This window comes from Microtus oregoni, unplaced genomic scaffold, assembly GCF_018167655.1.
Source record: "Microtus oregoni isolate MIOR12 unplaced genomic scaffold, Mior012 000011F_ref0000422, whole genome shotgun sequence".
NCBI lineage: Eukaryota > Metazoa > Chordata > Mammalia > Rodentia > Cricetidae > Microtus > Microtus oregoni.
In genome coordinates, this window is record NW_024543070.1 from 20208729 (window position 1) to 20224759 (window position 16031).

The following is a 16031-nucleotide window of genomic DNA, read 5'->3' on the forward strand; positions in this document are numbered from 1 at the left end:
ATATCTTATGTGCGGGGAGTTGATGGAATGACCTCTGATGGATCTTGTTTTGCTTTGTGAAAATTGCAATTTCTGTCTCATCTTAGGATCCTACTTTTTTTTTTTTTTTGGTTTTTTGAGACAGGGTTTCTCTGTAGCTTTGGAAGGATCCTACTTTATCGTGCTTTTTTACATAAAAATTTAATCATTCTCATGGAAAGATTGTCATTAATATGCTTTATCTGATGCACCAAGCATCTTTCCTATCCCTTTGAGATAAAAGCTTCCTCCCTGTTTTCTTTTCATGGCCTTTTCAGTGTTTGAAAAAACATTGGAGACAGAAAAATGGAAAATGATGCAGTGTATACACAGGCTGAGCTCCATGGCACACCATTAACATAGACCACTTTTATCTTCTTCTGTGCCAGCCAAAAATAAACACTAGAAGGCAGTTTACTACCCAAAATGCCTTGAACTGAAGAGTCTATAAAATTTGACACTTTGTAATCATTTTAGAAGAGAACATTTAGAAGCTTTGCTCTCATTGGCTCCTTATGGTTTCAGTCTTCCTTCCCATCCCACCCATTCCTCTTTTGGCACACTTTGAATCCTCTTGTGTGTGATGTAAGTCCTAAAATTAAAACCCAGTGTTTGGACCAGCTTTGACCTCTGGGGAACATGGCAAGAGCCTCTAGGGCGCATCTGCCTCCAGGACTCTACGGGCTCTGTGGATGGTACCAGCATTGATGAGTCTTGAACCCAGATACCCAGAGAGAAGAGAGCCACTGACCTGCAGAACTGAGATAATAAATGGGGGTTGTTTTAAGCCTCACTTTTTTTGGTGGCAATTTGTTATGTAGCAGTAGAGACCGAATCAGCTGTTAAGTGGGTGTTTGTGTTTCTTTGGGTTTCCTTCTGAAATACGTAGGCATATTTAAATCTTTTAAGAACTAAGTCTTATGTACCCCCATGTGTATGCACTTGCAAGCATGAGTATGGTATGTGTATGTGAGTATGGTCGTGTGCCCTGTTGCACGGGTCACACTCAGGCTGCCGGGCCGGCACAGCAGTTGCACAAACAGCGCCAAGTTCTCCTTTGTGCCATCTCCTCGGCTTCGAACTTTCTTACCTCACACCAAAGGACAGGAATAGTCCGTACATTATGTTTCCATCTCATGGGAAGAATCCTTAGTTTTGTAGAAGAATGAGTCCAAAGCACAGAGCAACAAGTGGCTTGATGTTGCTCTCCACGGTGTGCCAGCATCTCCCTCGGAACCAGGGTTTTGGCGCCAAAGCAGCATCTTTGGTCATTGTGGACACCACAGTACTTCCCTTGTTACGGCCTCTGCTTCAGATAACTCTTCTGTTTTAAGTTGGTGAACTTGTGTTTGTTAGCTGCTTTGTAAACTTCTTGCGGAAGTAGACCTGCCTTGAGAGACAGTGGCCATTGGGTGCAGATGAATTGAGGCTAGTGCTTCAGTAGTATGTCTTAATGGGGCACTTAGTATGAACGCCTGGCATATAGCATTTGAAATAGAAGGTAAGGGGATCGCATAACATATTAGTACCACTGTTTATAATAACGGTTCACCCAAGGGAAGGAAAGAGAACACTGGTAGGTAGGTTCTCCTGGCCTTTGTCTGTAGCCCCTGATTCTGTCCTGAGTGTTGGGGGTGGGGGAAGTGTGATCTCATTAGGGTTAATGAGGAAGGACATTTAGGCAAATGTAGATGGCTCCTGGGTGTGTGGGGGTCCTCTGTATTTGTCTAGGGTAAATGATGGACAGGCTCCATTTGTTTGTCCCCACCGACCCTTCAGTGCCTCCCGTGAGACCCCGAGCCTCCCCTGTGCAGCTGCGGCTTCTCCCTGCTCCTCTTGCAGATGGAGAGCCGAGGCTGGAGACTTGCTCCTTTCAGTGATTTTTGTTTCTCAGGAAGAAAAGGAAAGCCCATCTGTAGGGCCAAGAATTCCCTCCCTATCCCTGCCTGCAATTCTGTTTGTTAAAGGTTAATCTGCATTAATGAGCAAATACCTTACATGGTCTAAAGCCAGTTACCAAGAGTGAGCGTCCCCCCTTAGTGATGACTGTGTGTTGCCTAGCTTGGGGTGAGCCAGTGCTGAAGACTTTGTGGGAGGTCCTGTGTGTGAGCTGCATGGAGACCCTGTGGGGACATGCAGAGTTTTTCAGTCCTTTGCCCGTGTTGCATGGTGATGGCAGGGAGATCCAGCTAGAAACCCCCACGGCTGTGCTCCAGGATTCAGGTCCTCAGCTGAGCTGACCTCCCCTCTTGGATCCTGAATGACTGTGTGAGCTAATGTAATTGTTTTCTTCCTAGTACCGAGGAACAGTTGTTACAGGGCATGGGACAGCTAGTGAGGAGGTTGGGGACATTTTATGGAGAGGCACGACTCAGGGGGCTATGAAGGAGGACTTTGGAAAGACACTTAGAGGGTATTCTTCGTGGCCACGGATTTCCGAGTAATACAACTCATTTGTAAATGTCTAACTGCCACCCACCCTTCAGTGAGTACAGCCCAGCTGAGGCTCATTGCTGCCCTGCCTCTCTGGATGCCAGCTGCGAGCACCTTTCCCTCTCTGTAATATTCTAGCCACAGAACGCTCCATGGTGTGTTTGTGGATGTGATATGATGCACAGTTGCTTGCCTGTCTGATATTTAAATGGCTTTTGAGTAATACTTCAGAAATGCTCTGGATGCGAAGGTGGACGGAAGCATCTAACTTTATCCTTGCCTCTTTCTGTTTCACAGTATTGGCTGGACCCAGCAAAAACTCTTGCAGAACACAAGGAGCTAATCAACAGTAGGTATTTCATTTTCATTTTGTGAGCGGGTGGCTTGGGCTTGGTAAAATGTCTGTGATTCGTTTAGTGCTGGTGAGGGAACAGTAGGACCGGGAGTCGTGATGGGGCTGTGCACTGTGAGATTCTCCAGACTGGGGCAGTTAATCTCATCAGCTACTCAGCGGAGCCTGTGACTGTAGCGAATGTGTCCTAGGGATACACCCTTTCATGATTTTTATCTCTGACTTTTCTATGTGTTTGTCTTTAAAACTCGACCTTAAAAAGCAAAAAGGAAGAGAGAGGAAAGTGTTTGTTCTTGGGCTATGGAGTGTTTTGTTATCATGCCACAGGGCCTGTGACATGAAGAGTTTCTGTGACTTTGGGGAGAGGTCATTCCTTGTCAGGGGCTGGTTTTTAGAATGATAAAAATAAATTATTAGGGGAGTTGGTGTAATTGAATATATATTCTTTAATCTCAGTATCCATACCCAAGGTTTTATTTATAAACACATGTCTAAACTTAAGTATGCAAAAGAATAATCAATTACAAATTTTGTGTTAAAATTACATAAGTTAAAAATTTGAAACATTGTGTGTGTAATTCACTGACATGAAATAATTCATGTTGCTGTAACTATCACCGTCTGCATAATTTTTCATTATCCTGGACTGACCTCTATCACCAATGAATCTTTTTGTTCAAATTGTCACTGACTGCCAATCAGAACCTAGTGGGCCCTTCTGCCTCTGGGTCCCATTGCTCCCATGACTGCCTGCCCTTTCTCTGTGGTCACATTGGCTTGATGAGCGTTGATGGATCTCAGCACAGGAATGCAGCCACAGCAAGGAACTGGAAACCTGGAAATGCAGGGCCCCCAGGAACAAGTGTAAATTCCCTCAACATCGGCATCATTGTCTCCAGCTTTCTACCTCTGTAGAGACCACCAAAGTTTATAAATTACAGCTTGGGCCCACTTGACTCATTAAAGAAACAACTATCAGAAACTCAGAAAAATTTCAAGAATAACTATTTTAAAATAAAAAAAAAACATAAAATAGCCGGGCGGTGGTGGCGCACGCCTTTAATTCCAGCACTCGGGAGGCAGAGGCAGGCGGATCTCTGTGAGTTCGAGACCAGCCTGGTCTGCAAGAACTAGTTCCAGGACAGGCTCCAAAACCACAGAGAAACCCTGTCTCGAAAAACCAAAATAAATAAATAAATAAATAAATAAATGGTCAACATTTTAGTGGCCCACAGATGTTCGTGCCTGTAATCCTAGAGGCTGGGGCAGGGGAATTGCCACAAGTGGAGGGCAGCTTGGGCTGTATAGTGGTTCCAGGCTAACCGGACTAATTAGTAAGTTCTTGTTTCAAAAACAAGCAAATACACAGTCTGCTCTTCCAGAGGACCCAGGTTTGATTCCCAGCTGCACGATAGCTCATAGCCTATGTAACCCTGGTTCCAGGGGATTTAATAATATCTTCTGGCTTTCCTGGAGAGCAGACATACCTGTGGTGTACAAATACACATGCAAACAAAACACCCAGGCACATAAAAAGACGTAAGTCTTTCAAAATTTTAAGATGGGTTTTAAAGCATGCCAAAGTTTTCCTCAATTTATTAAGGTATTCTACTTAAACATCATTGTAAGAAGCAATATTTTTTCATATTCAGTAATGTTAAATATTTGATATATCATATGTATAAAACAGAATCTCACCTGAAGAAACAGGTCATAGAAGACTTTTTATTTCATCAAGTGTTTTGATAGTGAAGGCAAATAGCACAGTGAGTATGAACAGCCATCCAAATGGTAGGCCACTGCTAGTAGTCAAGATTCTCATAGGTAAATCTGGATTTGCTTGCCCTAAACTAAGTGGAAATTCCTATTATCATTAAGGCACTATAAAATGTAGTTTGGAGACTTCCCAGTGTCTGCCTCCTCCATGGTTTTTGGGTAAAACAAAATGATCTTAGCTTCACTTTAAGGGTTTCTTAACGTTGATGCCATAGACTAGACGGATTTCAGATACTGCTAAGTTAGTGACTTGCCTCATCAGCATCTCATTTTTGTAGTTAATTAGAAAATATCTGGCTAGGAATATTCTTGCATATAAATGACCATTTCTGGGGCCATAGATTCTCTACCAGGTGCTCCCACAAGAGTTTGAGCCAAGGCCTGCTTTCCCAGTCTGTAGAAGGCAGTGCCCACACAGCACCACATACTAGGTGTGCATGAGCTTTATTCTCATCCTGTGGTTTCAGGAAAGTTGCTCAACTCTTCAGAGCTTCACCTGCTTTCTGGTGATTTCCAGGCTGTGGCCAAGAAATACTCATGAAATTTGTTGTTGTTGTTTGAGACAATGTCTCACTATGTATCCCTAGCTGACGTGGGACTTACTGTGTAGCAGACTGGTCTTGAACTCACAGAGATGCGCCTGTCTCTGCCTCCTGAGTGCTGGGATTAACTGCGTGCGCCACACACTGGGCAATACGAAGTGACACAAACCCCCTCTGTGTGCCAGTGGAAAAGGCCAAAACCTTTAAAGAAAATGAACTCAAGTTGAGTGTTATTCATTGTGCATTTTTCAAGTTTCTGCTTAGCTGCCCATGACTGGACACAGATGAAATGCCTGTGATGGGTGAATAGGGTCATCTGTCACGTTCACAGAATGAAAGTCGCTCTGGAGTCTATAGAATGCCTCTTCCCTTTGTGCGCTTCTTAGCGGCCTGCACGCCTCCCTGCCCACCCTAGGTGAAAGCCCAGCTGCCTGCGGGCACAGGCGGACCCATCTGCTCAGGAGCAGGGCTTGATTGACACAGATCATCAGCTGTCAGTGGACTTCCTGCCTCTTCTAAATATTTAATAATCTTGCCTCCCTAGTGTCTGTGTTGAGGGGAGTGTTTGTCATAAATAAAGTGATTGAATATACATAAAAAACTCAATATATGGATTAGTTAGGAAATTAGATAAAGGCTTTAAAATGTAGATTTAAGAAAAATCCCTAAGTGTAGGAAGTAACTCATGAAGGAAGGCAGAGATGAAGGGAGAGGCATGGGCCTGCTCCTGCTGTCCTGTATATGCAGTTAACAGGGCTTTGGGAGAGGACAAAAACATGTGTGAGCATGGGATAAAAGCAATAACATGGTTCGAATAGTATAAATTGACTTTATTTTTATTACTTGATCTAATTTGTTTCTTTCACCTGGCGCTTAAGTTATGACTTCATTAATTTAACTAAAACTGAAAGTAGATTAGGGTTTCTTTGTATCGATTACATGGTGTCAGCTGTTTCCACCAGGTCCGCGTTTGTGGGGCAGAGAGCCTTCGGTGAAATCGATTGCAGCACTGACAGTTGCTTGGAGCCCTTTCTAAAACAAAGGACGTGGCGGTTGGGAGGTGGGGACCCGAGGACCAGAACTCCAGATCAGCCTCAGCTGTGTAGAGGTGGAGGCCAGTGCGAGCAGCGTGAGATCCTGCCTCAAAATAAATAATAAATAAATAGATAAAGATTTTTAAAAAGTATATTAGACATTAATAATTACTGCGAGCCTGGAAGTTCAGCATTTTTGGAAACAGTGCAGATTACACCCATCCACCCGGAAGTAACTATTTCTAGAAATGGCAAACTACAATATAGCGGTACCCAAGGGAACTGCACACTGCACAGTGTGTTGACTTTTATATTTACCCACGCATGTGCAATTCCAGGCTTTGTTTCTGAATTTTTAAATTTTGTTTTAGTTGTCTACAGTTTTAGTTCTTCTGTGTGTGGTAAATGATTAAGAAGTATCTTTTTTACCAATGTGAGGATATATTTTTCTATTTAGAATAGTTAACAGGGCTGGAGAGATGTCTCAGTGGTTAAGAGCAGTGGCTGTTCTTACAGAGGACTCTGGTTTAATTCCCTGCACCTGTCTGGCAGATCACAACAATCTGTACTTCCAGTTCCAGGGATCTGACCTTCTTCTGACCTCTGAGAGTGACAGACATGCCTATGGTGTGCCTATGTATATTCAGGCAAATACTCACACACATAAAATAAATAAATTAAAAAATTAGAATTGTTTAAGAATGTAGCAGATATTGTGCTATTACATGGCTACTCTGATTATTATTTTTAAGAAATATATGTGATTATGAAAATATTAGGTAGTTAATTTGCAGCGCACTGCTACTTCCTCTTCCCAGCATTTGACACAGCTTATACTTCCACTTGTATTTTTTCCTGGGACAAACTTCACATATTAACTTTTTTCCCGTATGAGGTGTTGGGACTGTAGACTGTCAACCCTCTCTACACCAGCACATATGATCTCCACCTGTTTGCTTCTGCTAGGGCTGGGCCACTGTCCTGTGGCTGTGGCTCACTGATGGGGTCCCCGTGGCTGTGGGTCAGTGACGGGGTCCCTGTGGCTGCGGCTCACTGTCGGGGTCCCCGTGGCTGTGGGTCAGTGACGGGGTCCCCGTGGCTGTGGCTCACTGACAGGGTCACCATGGCTGTGGCTCCCGTCCCTGTAGCCGTGGCTCACTGGCGGGGTACCTGTGACTTTGGCACACTAATGGGGTCCCTGTGACTCAATGACAACATTGTTTGCAGCCTTTTGCAGAGAAGTTTAGAAAAACTTTTTCTTGATAGTTGATGTGATAAGAGGATGACTTTAAAAAATCATTTGTCAATGAATTCTCGATGATGAGAAGACCCTCTCCTGTTTACCTCCTTCCTTCAGTAATGAATAGCAGGAAAATAGAAATTAATAAAAATTGTGCATAGGCAGTCCAACCAGATACAAGAACCAGTAGCCTTGTGGTATTTTGGGCCTTAAGTGTTTTCTGTGTTTATGTGTGAACAAACATGCACTTAGCATTAATGTCCTGCCTTCACTAGTCTTGAACCATGCCTTTTCCATTTTGTGTTCTTGTGTCTTTAGAAATATTTTATAAAGGTAATTTTGTTTGTGCATATGCATGTATGTGTACACAAGGGTGTGTGCACGTGCTTGTATGTGTGCACTAGCGTGTGTGTGTGTGTGTGTGTGTGTGTGTGTACACATGGTACATACACCTATATGCAGAGACTAGAAGATGTCAGGCGTCCTACTCTGTCATCCCTGCCTTATTCCCTTGAGACAGGACCCTGCATGGAACCAGGAGCTAGACTGGTGTTCAGAAAGCTCCAGAAACACCTCTGTCAGCCCTGCACAGTACTGAGGCTACAGGAGTGTGCGCCGCCACACCTAGATTTTTACACTGAAATTGGGATTTGAACTCAGATCCTCTTGAACTACTATTATTATTGATGTGAGAGGGTAAATCTTATAATAGAATTTGTATGTAAATGAACTGTCAATTGCTTGAAATAGATGTTTTTCATATTTAATATATTCTCCATATGTGAATATAATTCCTAATTGTTACATAGTACAATGCAACTTTGATTATAATGTGAAATGTAATTAGTTTTTGCTTTTTCTTAAAGCTGGACCTCCATATACTTTGTACTTTGGTATTAAATTCTATGCTGAAGATCCATGTAAGCTAAAAGAAGAAATAACCAGGTACAGTATTAACTTTATCTTTGGATAATGTGCTATACATGAAAGGCTGTATTGAACGTGGATTAAAAGTGGGGTTTACACACCTGAATGCGTGTCGAGCTGTGGCTCATGGCGCACCTGCTATGAGGATTAAATTTTCGCCTTGCGCGAGGCAGATCAGTGTCCGATGATAGATGTGTGTGGGAAGCGACAGGAGCCTGGGTGACATGATGACAGATTTGCATCTGCTGGGGCAGGATATTCTCTGTCATTGTTCAGTGCCTTTGGCCTTTGTATCTGTGTAAGAGCAGTCATTTGATCTGCCAAGGGAGGGCGTTTTGATGTGCTGGGTTTATGCATATGAATATCTGTTTGGAAGGCCAGTTATTTTCCTTTAATTAGTTGTAGTTGAAATATCAACTGTTTAGATATTTCATTTATCTTTGCAGGAAATGAAAAGATTACTATTTTCTGTATTAAAAAGGGAGAGAAAGTATCAGTATTATAATGTATTTCTTCACCTTTATCTCCAAAAACTATATTTTAGTAAAGACAGATTTGCTCATGGGTATTGAGTAGACAGATTGCCAAAATAGTCCTTACCAGCATTTGAAAATGCCTTCTAAAGAGAGGGGGACAGCAACGTCCTGCTGGACTTTACTTTGCCAGTGAACTGACTGGAAAGCAAAAAGCACTTGTCATAACTCAGACAGTTAGTTTTCCAGTGAACTTTTATTATAGACTAAAGGAAAACTTTATACATTTATGTGAAATCCTGGACACCATAGCAACAAAGGCGACCTGGCTTTTTTTTTCCTTCCTGTTCCATCCTTTTGTGTACGCATGAGCATGTGTGTGGGGATGCATGTGTGGAGGCCAGAGGTCAGGTGTCTTCCTCCATCACCCCCCTTCATCTTTGTGACGAGGACTCTTACTGAACATGAAGCTCATTCATTGGCTAGACTGGCTGGCTAGTAAGTCCCAGGGCAGTGTCTGCCTCTGTGGCCCAGGGTGGGGTTATAGGAACGCACCCCTGTACCTCGCCTGTGACGGTGCCTTCATGCTTGCTCTGCAGGCACCGCGGTGGGCTAGCCACTTCCCTAGCCCCCGTTGCCTTCTTCTGTCTGTCAGCCCAGACTTTCTTTCCTCTTTATTTTGGACTCTTTGGGGTTTCCCATCCCACTCTGACCTGCCACTTGTAGGCCTCATCTCTAGAACCATGTGACGTCTGCCTCCACATCACCCACCTCGGTTTGCTTCTGAGCACTCTGAAGAGCCAGTGCACACATCTTCCTAGTACACACCTTTCTGAAGGAAGGGAGTTGTTCTGAGAGGAGAGGTGTGTATATGAGATTTTCACGGGGAGGGGTGAGGACCAAGTCTAACAGGTGTAAAAATGTTCTATCTACAACGCATTAGAGAAGGGCAAAGGGACATTTTGTTTAAAAATGGTGCAAGTCCATCATTTCCATGGGCTCTGCCTCAGTGTGTGTCTCGGAGGACTTTGTAAGTGTTGGGTAGCATGGTACATGGGCTTGAGTGGTATGTGCTTGATCATGTGGATTCTTAGTAGCCCGCCCTGTGTTTGCCATGACAGTGTAGTGCAGTTACACTGACGTAGAGTTAGCTTCAGAAAATGTTGTGCTAAGACCAAAGGTTTACAGTACATTTCTTTACCCATGTTTAACTTGGATTAATAGGAAACAGAAATTTTTCTTCAGAATCCACTGATGCTTGTGCCTCAGAGCTTCTCAGGGTAGCCATTTCCCCTCAGGTATCTCACCAGGTTGGAAAGAACCAGATGGTGTAATTGGCTTATAGGCGGTGATCATGACTTCTTTTCTGCTTGGTCTAAATCATAGTAAAATGTGGGTAAACTAAATGCACATTTAATATGTGACCGGTATGGGATACACTGAGGATGACGCCATTGGCTCACATGAATACATTGCTCCAAAGACAGGTTTGTAATACAGCAGACATGAAAAAGTGGACCAATTACATAAAATAACTTTTGTTGTCTATGTGCGATTGTAAATGTGAGTGATGCATGTGTGAGTTTGATTGTTTATGTATGATTGTAAATGTGTATAATGTGTGTGTACGTGTGTGCATGCTTGCATGTGTGTGTGTGTGCACATGTGTGTGCATGCATGTGTGTATGTGGAAGAGAGTCTGAGTGCGGAGCATGTGTCATGGCATGTGTGTGGAGGTCGGGGCATCTCTTCAGGAGTCATTCTTCTTTCTCTTTCTGAGCCAGCATATCTCTTGCTTGGGCTACTGTGCGGCACACTCCGGACTAGACTGGCCCACGAACTCCTAGCATATTTCTCTGTATCTGACTCCCATTTTACAGTAGTAATTCTGGGGTTATAAATACATGGTACCACATTAGTCGCTTATGTGGGTTCTAGGGATGAAACTCAAGTCACCAGGGTTTTGCTCAGCAAGCACATTTACACGCTGAGCCATTTCCCTGGCTGAGAGGTAAAACTGAACCCCAAGAGTGAAATTCCCTCATATGCCATTAAAGGAAAACTTTTCTGTGGCCTGTATTTACAAGCTAAATTTCAGTGTTTTCAACTTTAAGTTCAGCTGGGCTTTGTGTCTCGTGCTTGTAATTCTAGCACCTGGGAAGCTGAGGCAGGAGGATTGCCATGAGTTAAGGGCCAGAAAGCAAACAAGCAGAAGTCCCAAATAGAGTGATTGATTATCTTGATTCTGTTCTTTGGAACATTGTTCCAATTTACTCTGTGTTGGTTTTTAAGTTTTCCTTAATTTTATATGAAATGTAAGATAAACTTTTATGTGTATAATCTTCCATCTAACCTCAGTTTTCTGTCTACATACAGAATTACAGGTTTTGCATGTAAGTAGATTTTTTAAAAAATTATACTATTTCATATATCTTGCTTGAACCTCTCTTACCGTTTAGCCAGTTCGCTTCTGGTAAAAATGTCTCAGCATTTCTGCAGGGAGATGGCTGGAAGAATGTCGTGAGTTAATGCATGCAGGCGGCTGACTCCTGCACAAACAGCGGAACTGCTCAGTAGATTGGTTAGGGCAGCTGAAGTGGGGCCAAATGATGGCTAAAGACCAGTGTGGAGCCCTGAGATGGCTTATCAAGGCTTTATCAAGCTATTAATCAGAACTTTCCGGGCATATGTGTTTATTTAGCTCTGAGTCACCCACCATAGCTCTGTAGCCGGCATTTGTGGAATCTGTATATGAAGACTGGATATGTCACTGGCTCATTCTTCATTCAGGAGCTGCATGGAACGTCCTGCTCCATGTGACCGTGTGATCAAGGAAAGGTCTGGTTTCCATCACTTGGAGAGAACATTTTTTATATTTTTATTAATTTTATTGAGCTCTACATTTTTCTCTGCTCCCCTCCCTGCCTCTTCCCTCCCCTTCAACCCTCTCCCATGGTCCCCATGCTCCCAGTTTACTCAGGAGATCTTGTCTTTTCCTACTTCCCATGTAGATTAGATCTCTCTTAGGGTCCTCATTGTTGTCTAGGTTTGAAAAGAACATTTTTATACTTCTAACTATGTAGTGATTTTTCTTTGAGCTTTAAGGAAGGGGGACCATCCTCTTTGCCTCTGGAACGCACTCCTTCCCTCAAGCAGCCTGGAAGGAGGAGGGGAAATGTGGGTGGTGGCAGACCAGGTTTAAGCGTGCGAGGTCGTAGGTTAGGGGTGTAGAGGGTGTGTTACTGTCACACTCCCACATGTTTGTGATTGATTGTGGATTCAGGGATGTCAGGGAGAAACCAGCGCTCCTGGGTTTCACTCACGTGTGCACCTGTGACTAGTGTGCCAGCCCTGAAGCAGCCAGGTGAGGAGGTCTAGCCCCAAGCCTGCAGCTGCTCTCCAGTTTGATAGCAGTCTTCTGGGGATTACCAGTGCGACCTCTAACATTTGGGGTTTCTCATAGGGCTGTAGCTGCAAGCAGCTGGAGAAGAGATTTATCAGAGATGATTTTCAGCATCCATTTAATTTTCTTGTCTTTGTCTCTCCCTGTGTAAGCGTCACCTTACAAAGGAAGGGGTTTCCAGGGCATCCTGAAGGATGTGGGTATGTGGGGCGTGTTAGTGATGGCAGCTGGATGTGGATAGTGTGCTGGTGTGTGATGCTGCCTCCTAAACCACTGCCTTTTCTCATCCCAGGGGAAGGAAGCCTAGATGGTCGAATCAGAGTCGCAGAACCCCTCGTGTGCTTGTTTGTGTGTCTGCATGTATGGATGTGTGTGTGCACATGTGTGTATGCGTGTGGGTATGCGTGTGCATGTTTGTGTGTGTCGGTATATGCATGTGTGTACGTGTTTGTGTGTATATGTGTTTGTGTGTATATGTGTGTGCACACGTGTAGACCAGAGATTAGCCCTGGTTATCACTCCTCAGGCACTGTCCACCTTTAATCTAGAGACAGGCTCTCTCACTAGCCTGGAATTCATCAATTAGGCTAAGCTAATTGCTGGGGAACTCCAGGAATTTGCTTGTCTCTGTCTCCTGAAAGCTGGGGTTAGAAGCATACCACTGTGTCTGTTTTTGTTTTTGTTTTTTTAAATATAGCTTTCTTGGGATCAAACTCTGGTTCTTCTGCTTGTACAGTGAGCATGTTACCAACAGAGCCATCCCCCAGCTCATGTAGAGTCTCTTGATTGTGAAGGTTCTAGGATCCAATTGCTCAGGCTGTAGTTCTGTTTCTGCAGACTAACTAGCCGTGAGATCTTGGGCAGTTTCCTCATCTACAGAAAGAAGATAACAGTGCTGGCCTCATTTTTCTAGCTTATTGTATGTAAACTTCTTAGATAGCGTCACATTTTTTACAGTTTTGAGACCACTTCTTGGTGCTATGATTTTTAAAGGTATCCCAGAATAAGCAAAGTTGAAACCATAAGCAGGTGGGAAGAGGCAGGGAAACACACTGCAGTGTTAGTCTTGTCTAGTGCACATGATTTTGAGCCTTGTAGATGACGCATGTCATAGAGGTGGGGCCCTTGTAATGTCTCCTTCTTGGGAACTGCGTTTGTTGAAGTACTGACGGCGGCAGCCGGTGATGGTGGACATTACATTTCATCTTCTCCTTGACACCATGAATTGATACTGTCCTTTCCCATTCCCGAGAGGCAACTGGCCCTTAGGGAAACTGAGTAACATCAAAAGGCTACAGATGCAGTGAGCAGCAGAGCCGCTGTGCAAGCCCTGCAGTCTGCCCTGAGAGTTCAGCAACCTAGTGAGGCCGCCAGTACTTCCGGCTGGCCTCATCCCTGCTTGTTCAGGAGACACCTCACAGAGCCGTGGGAGTGGCTTGCTTTTTTAAAAAACAAACAAACAAACAAAAAAAAAAAAACTAAGGATGATTGGGTTTTCCCTTGCTGGTCAGGGCCTGGAGCTTCAAGTCTGAGCAGCATCAGAGATTGTTAATCTCCTTTTTTCCATTTCTCTTTTAGATATCAGTTTTTCTTACAGGTGAAGCAAGATGCCCTTCAGGGCCGGCTGCCCTGCCCTGTCAACATTGCTGCTCAACTTGGAGCATACGCCATCCAGGGTACGTTCCACTTAAGTATGTTTGCTTCCGAAACGCTTGGGGAGAAGATATTTGGGCATATTTCAAATTTGGTGTGGGAGAAATGAGATAGTCTGGTCTTCGTTCTTGAGACACTAGTAGACTAGACATTAGAGAGAATAAATATCCCAGACAGAATGTCAGCTGGATGAACTGGGTTGGCCTGGGAAGTGAGATTATTACAGGAAGAAGAAGCTGACCAGAACTTCCTGGTTTGGCTCTACTCCGGGTGCCAATGGTGAAGGATGGACCCGGTACTCCTGGTACGTTTCCTCCAGCATCACCTGCAGCGCGGTTGTTTGGAATGTCATGCTTGCTCTTGGTTTATCATCTGAGAGGATGTATTGGGATCATCTCCAATGTTCCTAGAATGCATGCCCTAATCTCTAGTAGCTATGTTATTCAAAATGTGCATATTCATTGGATTTCATATGTACTGATAAAAATAATTGAAATAAAATGATGATAGGCTCTGTGGGAAAGCAAAAAATGTAGACTTTTATTTTCTAAATCCTGATTTGTTTGTACCACACACACGTCTTTGGTGAAGTTTTTTTTTAGTAATGTTTTAGCAGAGTTATTTAGTAGTTAGCTACATCAATAAATTGATAAGGCATTTGATGAAAAAAATGTTTGAGTGTGATAGGAAAATTCCATTCCTTTATTTTTAGAAGCATTTTCCTAAAATACCCTTACCTGTGATAGTTAGGAGAAAAACTATATATGAATAAAATTCCACTTGTGTTCCAGCTGAACTTGGAGACCACGACCCCTATAAGCACACTGCAGGGTATGTGTCAGAGTACCGCTTTGTTCCTGACCAGAAGGAGGAGCTGGAAGAAGCCATCGAACGGATTCACAAGACTCTAATGTAGGATCATGCTTCATGTTGTCAGCCGTCAGCATCAGTCAGCTGGGACAGTCATAAGTGCTTCCAGCGACAAGTTCGCCTGTGCCCCAATGCTCATTTCCATTGCTTCTTTTATAACAATAAATGCTCATCGAAAATTCCTCTATCTAAATAATATAAAGGCCGCGGTAAACCCAGTACCTAAAGATACCACAGTTTTGGTTGATGACCTCTGACTTCTCCTCTCTGAAAATTGGTTTTGTTTAGATTTTTGTATTGTGGTTTTACATAAGCAGAGTCATTTCATAAGAGCTGGGTTTGGTACTTTTTCCCCCATTCCTACTATCATGTGCAATCCTATAATGTATAAATATTACTTTTAACTATAGGAAAATAGCTAAACATCCCTTTGTGCATTTGAGATTTGCCCCGTGGTAAGTAGGTAAATCTTTAGAATTAGAAGCAAAAACATCCTGTCTAGGCCATAGCAACGAGTCCATGCTCATGAGGACAGTGGCGTGGAGCTTCCCCAGTCATTGTGCCAGCCATGATGCACCCCGAGAGTTCCCATGCGCCTCTGGGAAGATTCGTAGTTAATAGCCCAGAGCACTGAAGTTATAATTTAATTATACTTATTTTGGTTAAATCCTCTATACTGATTAACTTTGCCTTTTTGGCTTCTTATATAACAGTCCCCTTTGAATATACTTGGTTTCAGATCTATTATAGTTAAGAAAGAAAATATAGAATTAATTTGCTCAACCGAAGTGTTCGCGGAATGGCTCTGCCTCAGTGGGTAGAGGCAGAAGTCGATTGCTGAACAGGAGTCAGAGGGGGCCAGCTCTCCATCTTGGATTAGCATGCACCCAGGATGCTCTGTGGCCTGAAAATAGAATCCTTCGTTTTAAGGCTTGGCTGAAGTGGATGCTAACAAGAGCGAGCTTGTTACACATTATAAAGGGCGGCGTGATTGGTGCGGTCTGCGAATGCTAATTCTATTAGGAGTTTCAAAGAACAGCTATATTTTGAAATGATAGGGCTTTGGATAAAGGCCCTCGTTCATGTTTTATGTGATAGTGCAGCCAGTTATCTTTTTCTAGGAATAAAGCATGATCAAAACTTGGTAGTTTTCTTCTGACCAGTTTATGAAGAACACTCATCCAGGCTTTCATCTGAGCGTGTGGTGGCTGAAGTGATGGAGAGCGTGAGAATATCAAGTTTTAGATATTCTTAGCAGCTTTTATCATTTGTGAGCCATCAGCCCCCACACACTACCCCACCCCCATTCA

General features: G+C 43.4%; 1 protein-coding gene across 2 annotated transcripts in view; it reads left to right on the top strand.

Moving 5' to 3' along the window:
* The window catches only part of LOC121453403 (band 4.1-like protein 4A), a 198043-nt gene that overhangs the window by 103694 nt on the left and 78318 nt on the right, over window positions 1-16031 (top strand). For both annotated transcript variants that reach the window (XM_041660152.1, XM_041660153.1), the window contains exons 4-7: window positions 2749-2800; window positions 8262-8340; window positions 13777-13874; window positions 14643-14763. In XM_041660152.1, the coding sequence (XP_041516086.1) occupies window positions 2749-2800; window positions 8262-8340; window positions 13777-13874; window positions 14643-14763 (350 nt within the window). The remainder of the gene's footprint in view (window positions 1-2748; window positions 2801-8261; window positions 8341-13776; window positions 13875-14642; window positions 14764-16031) is intronic.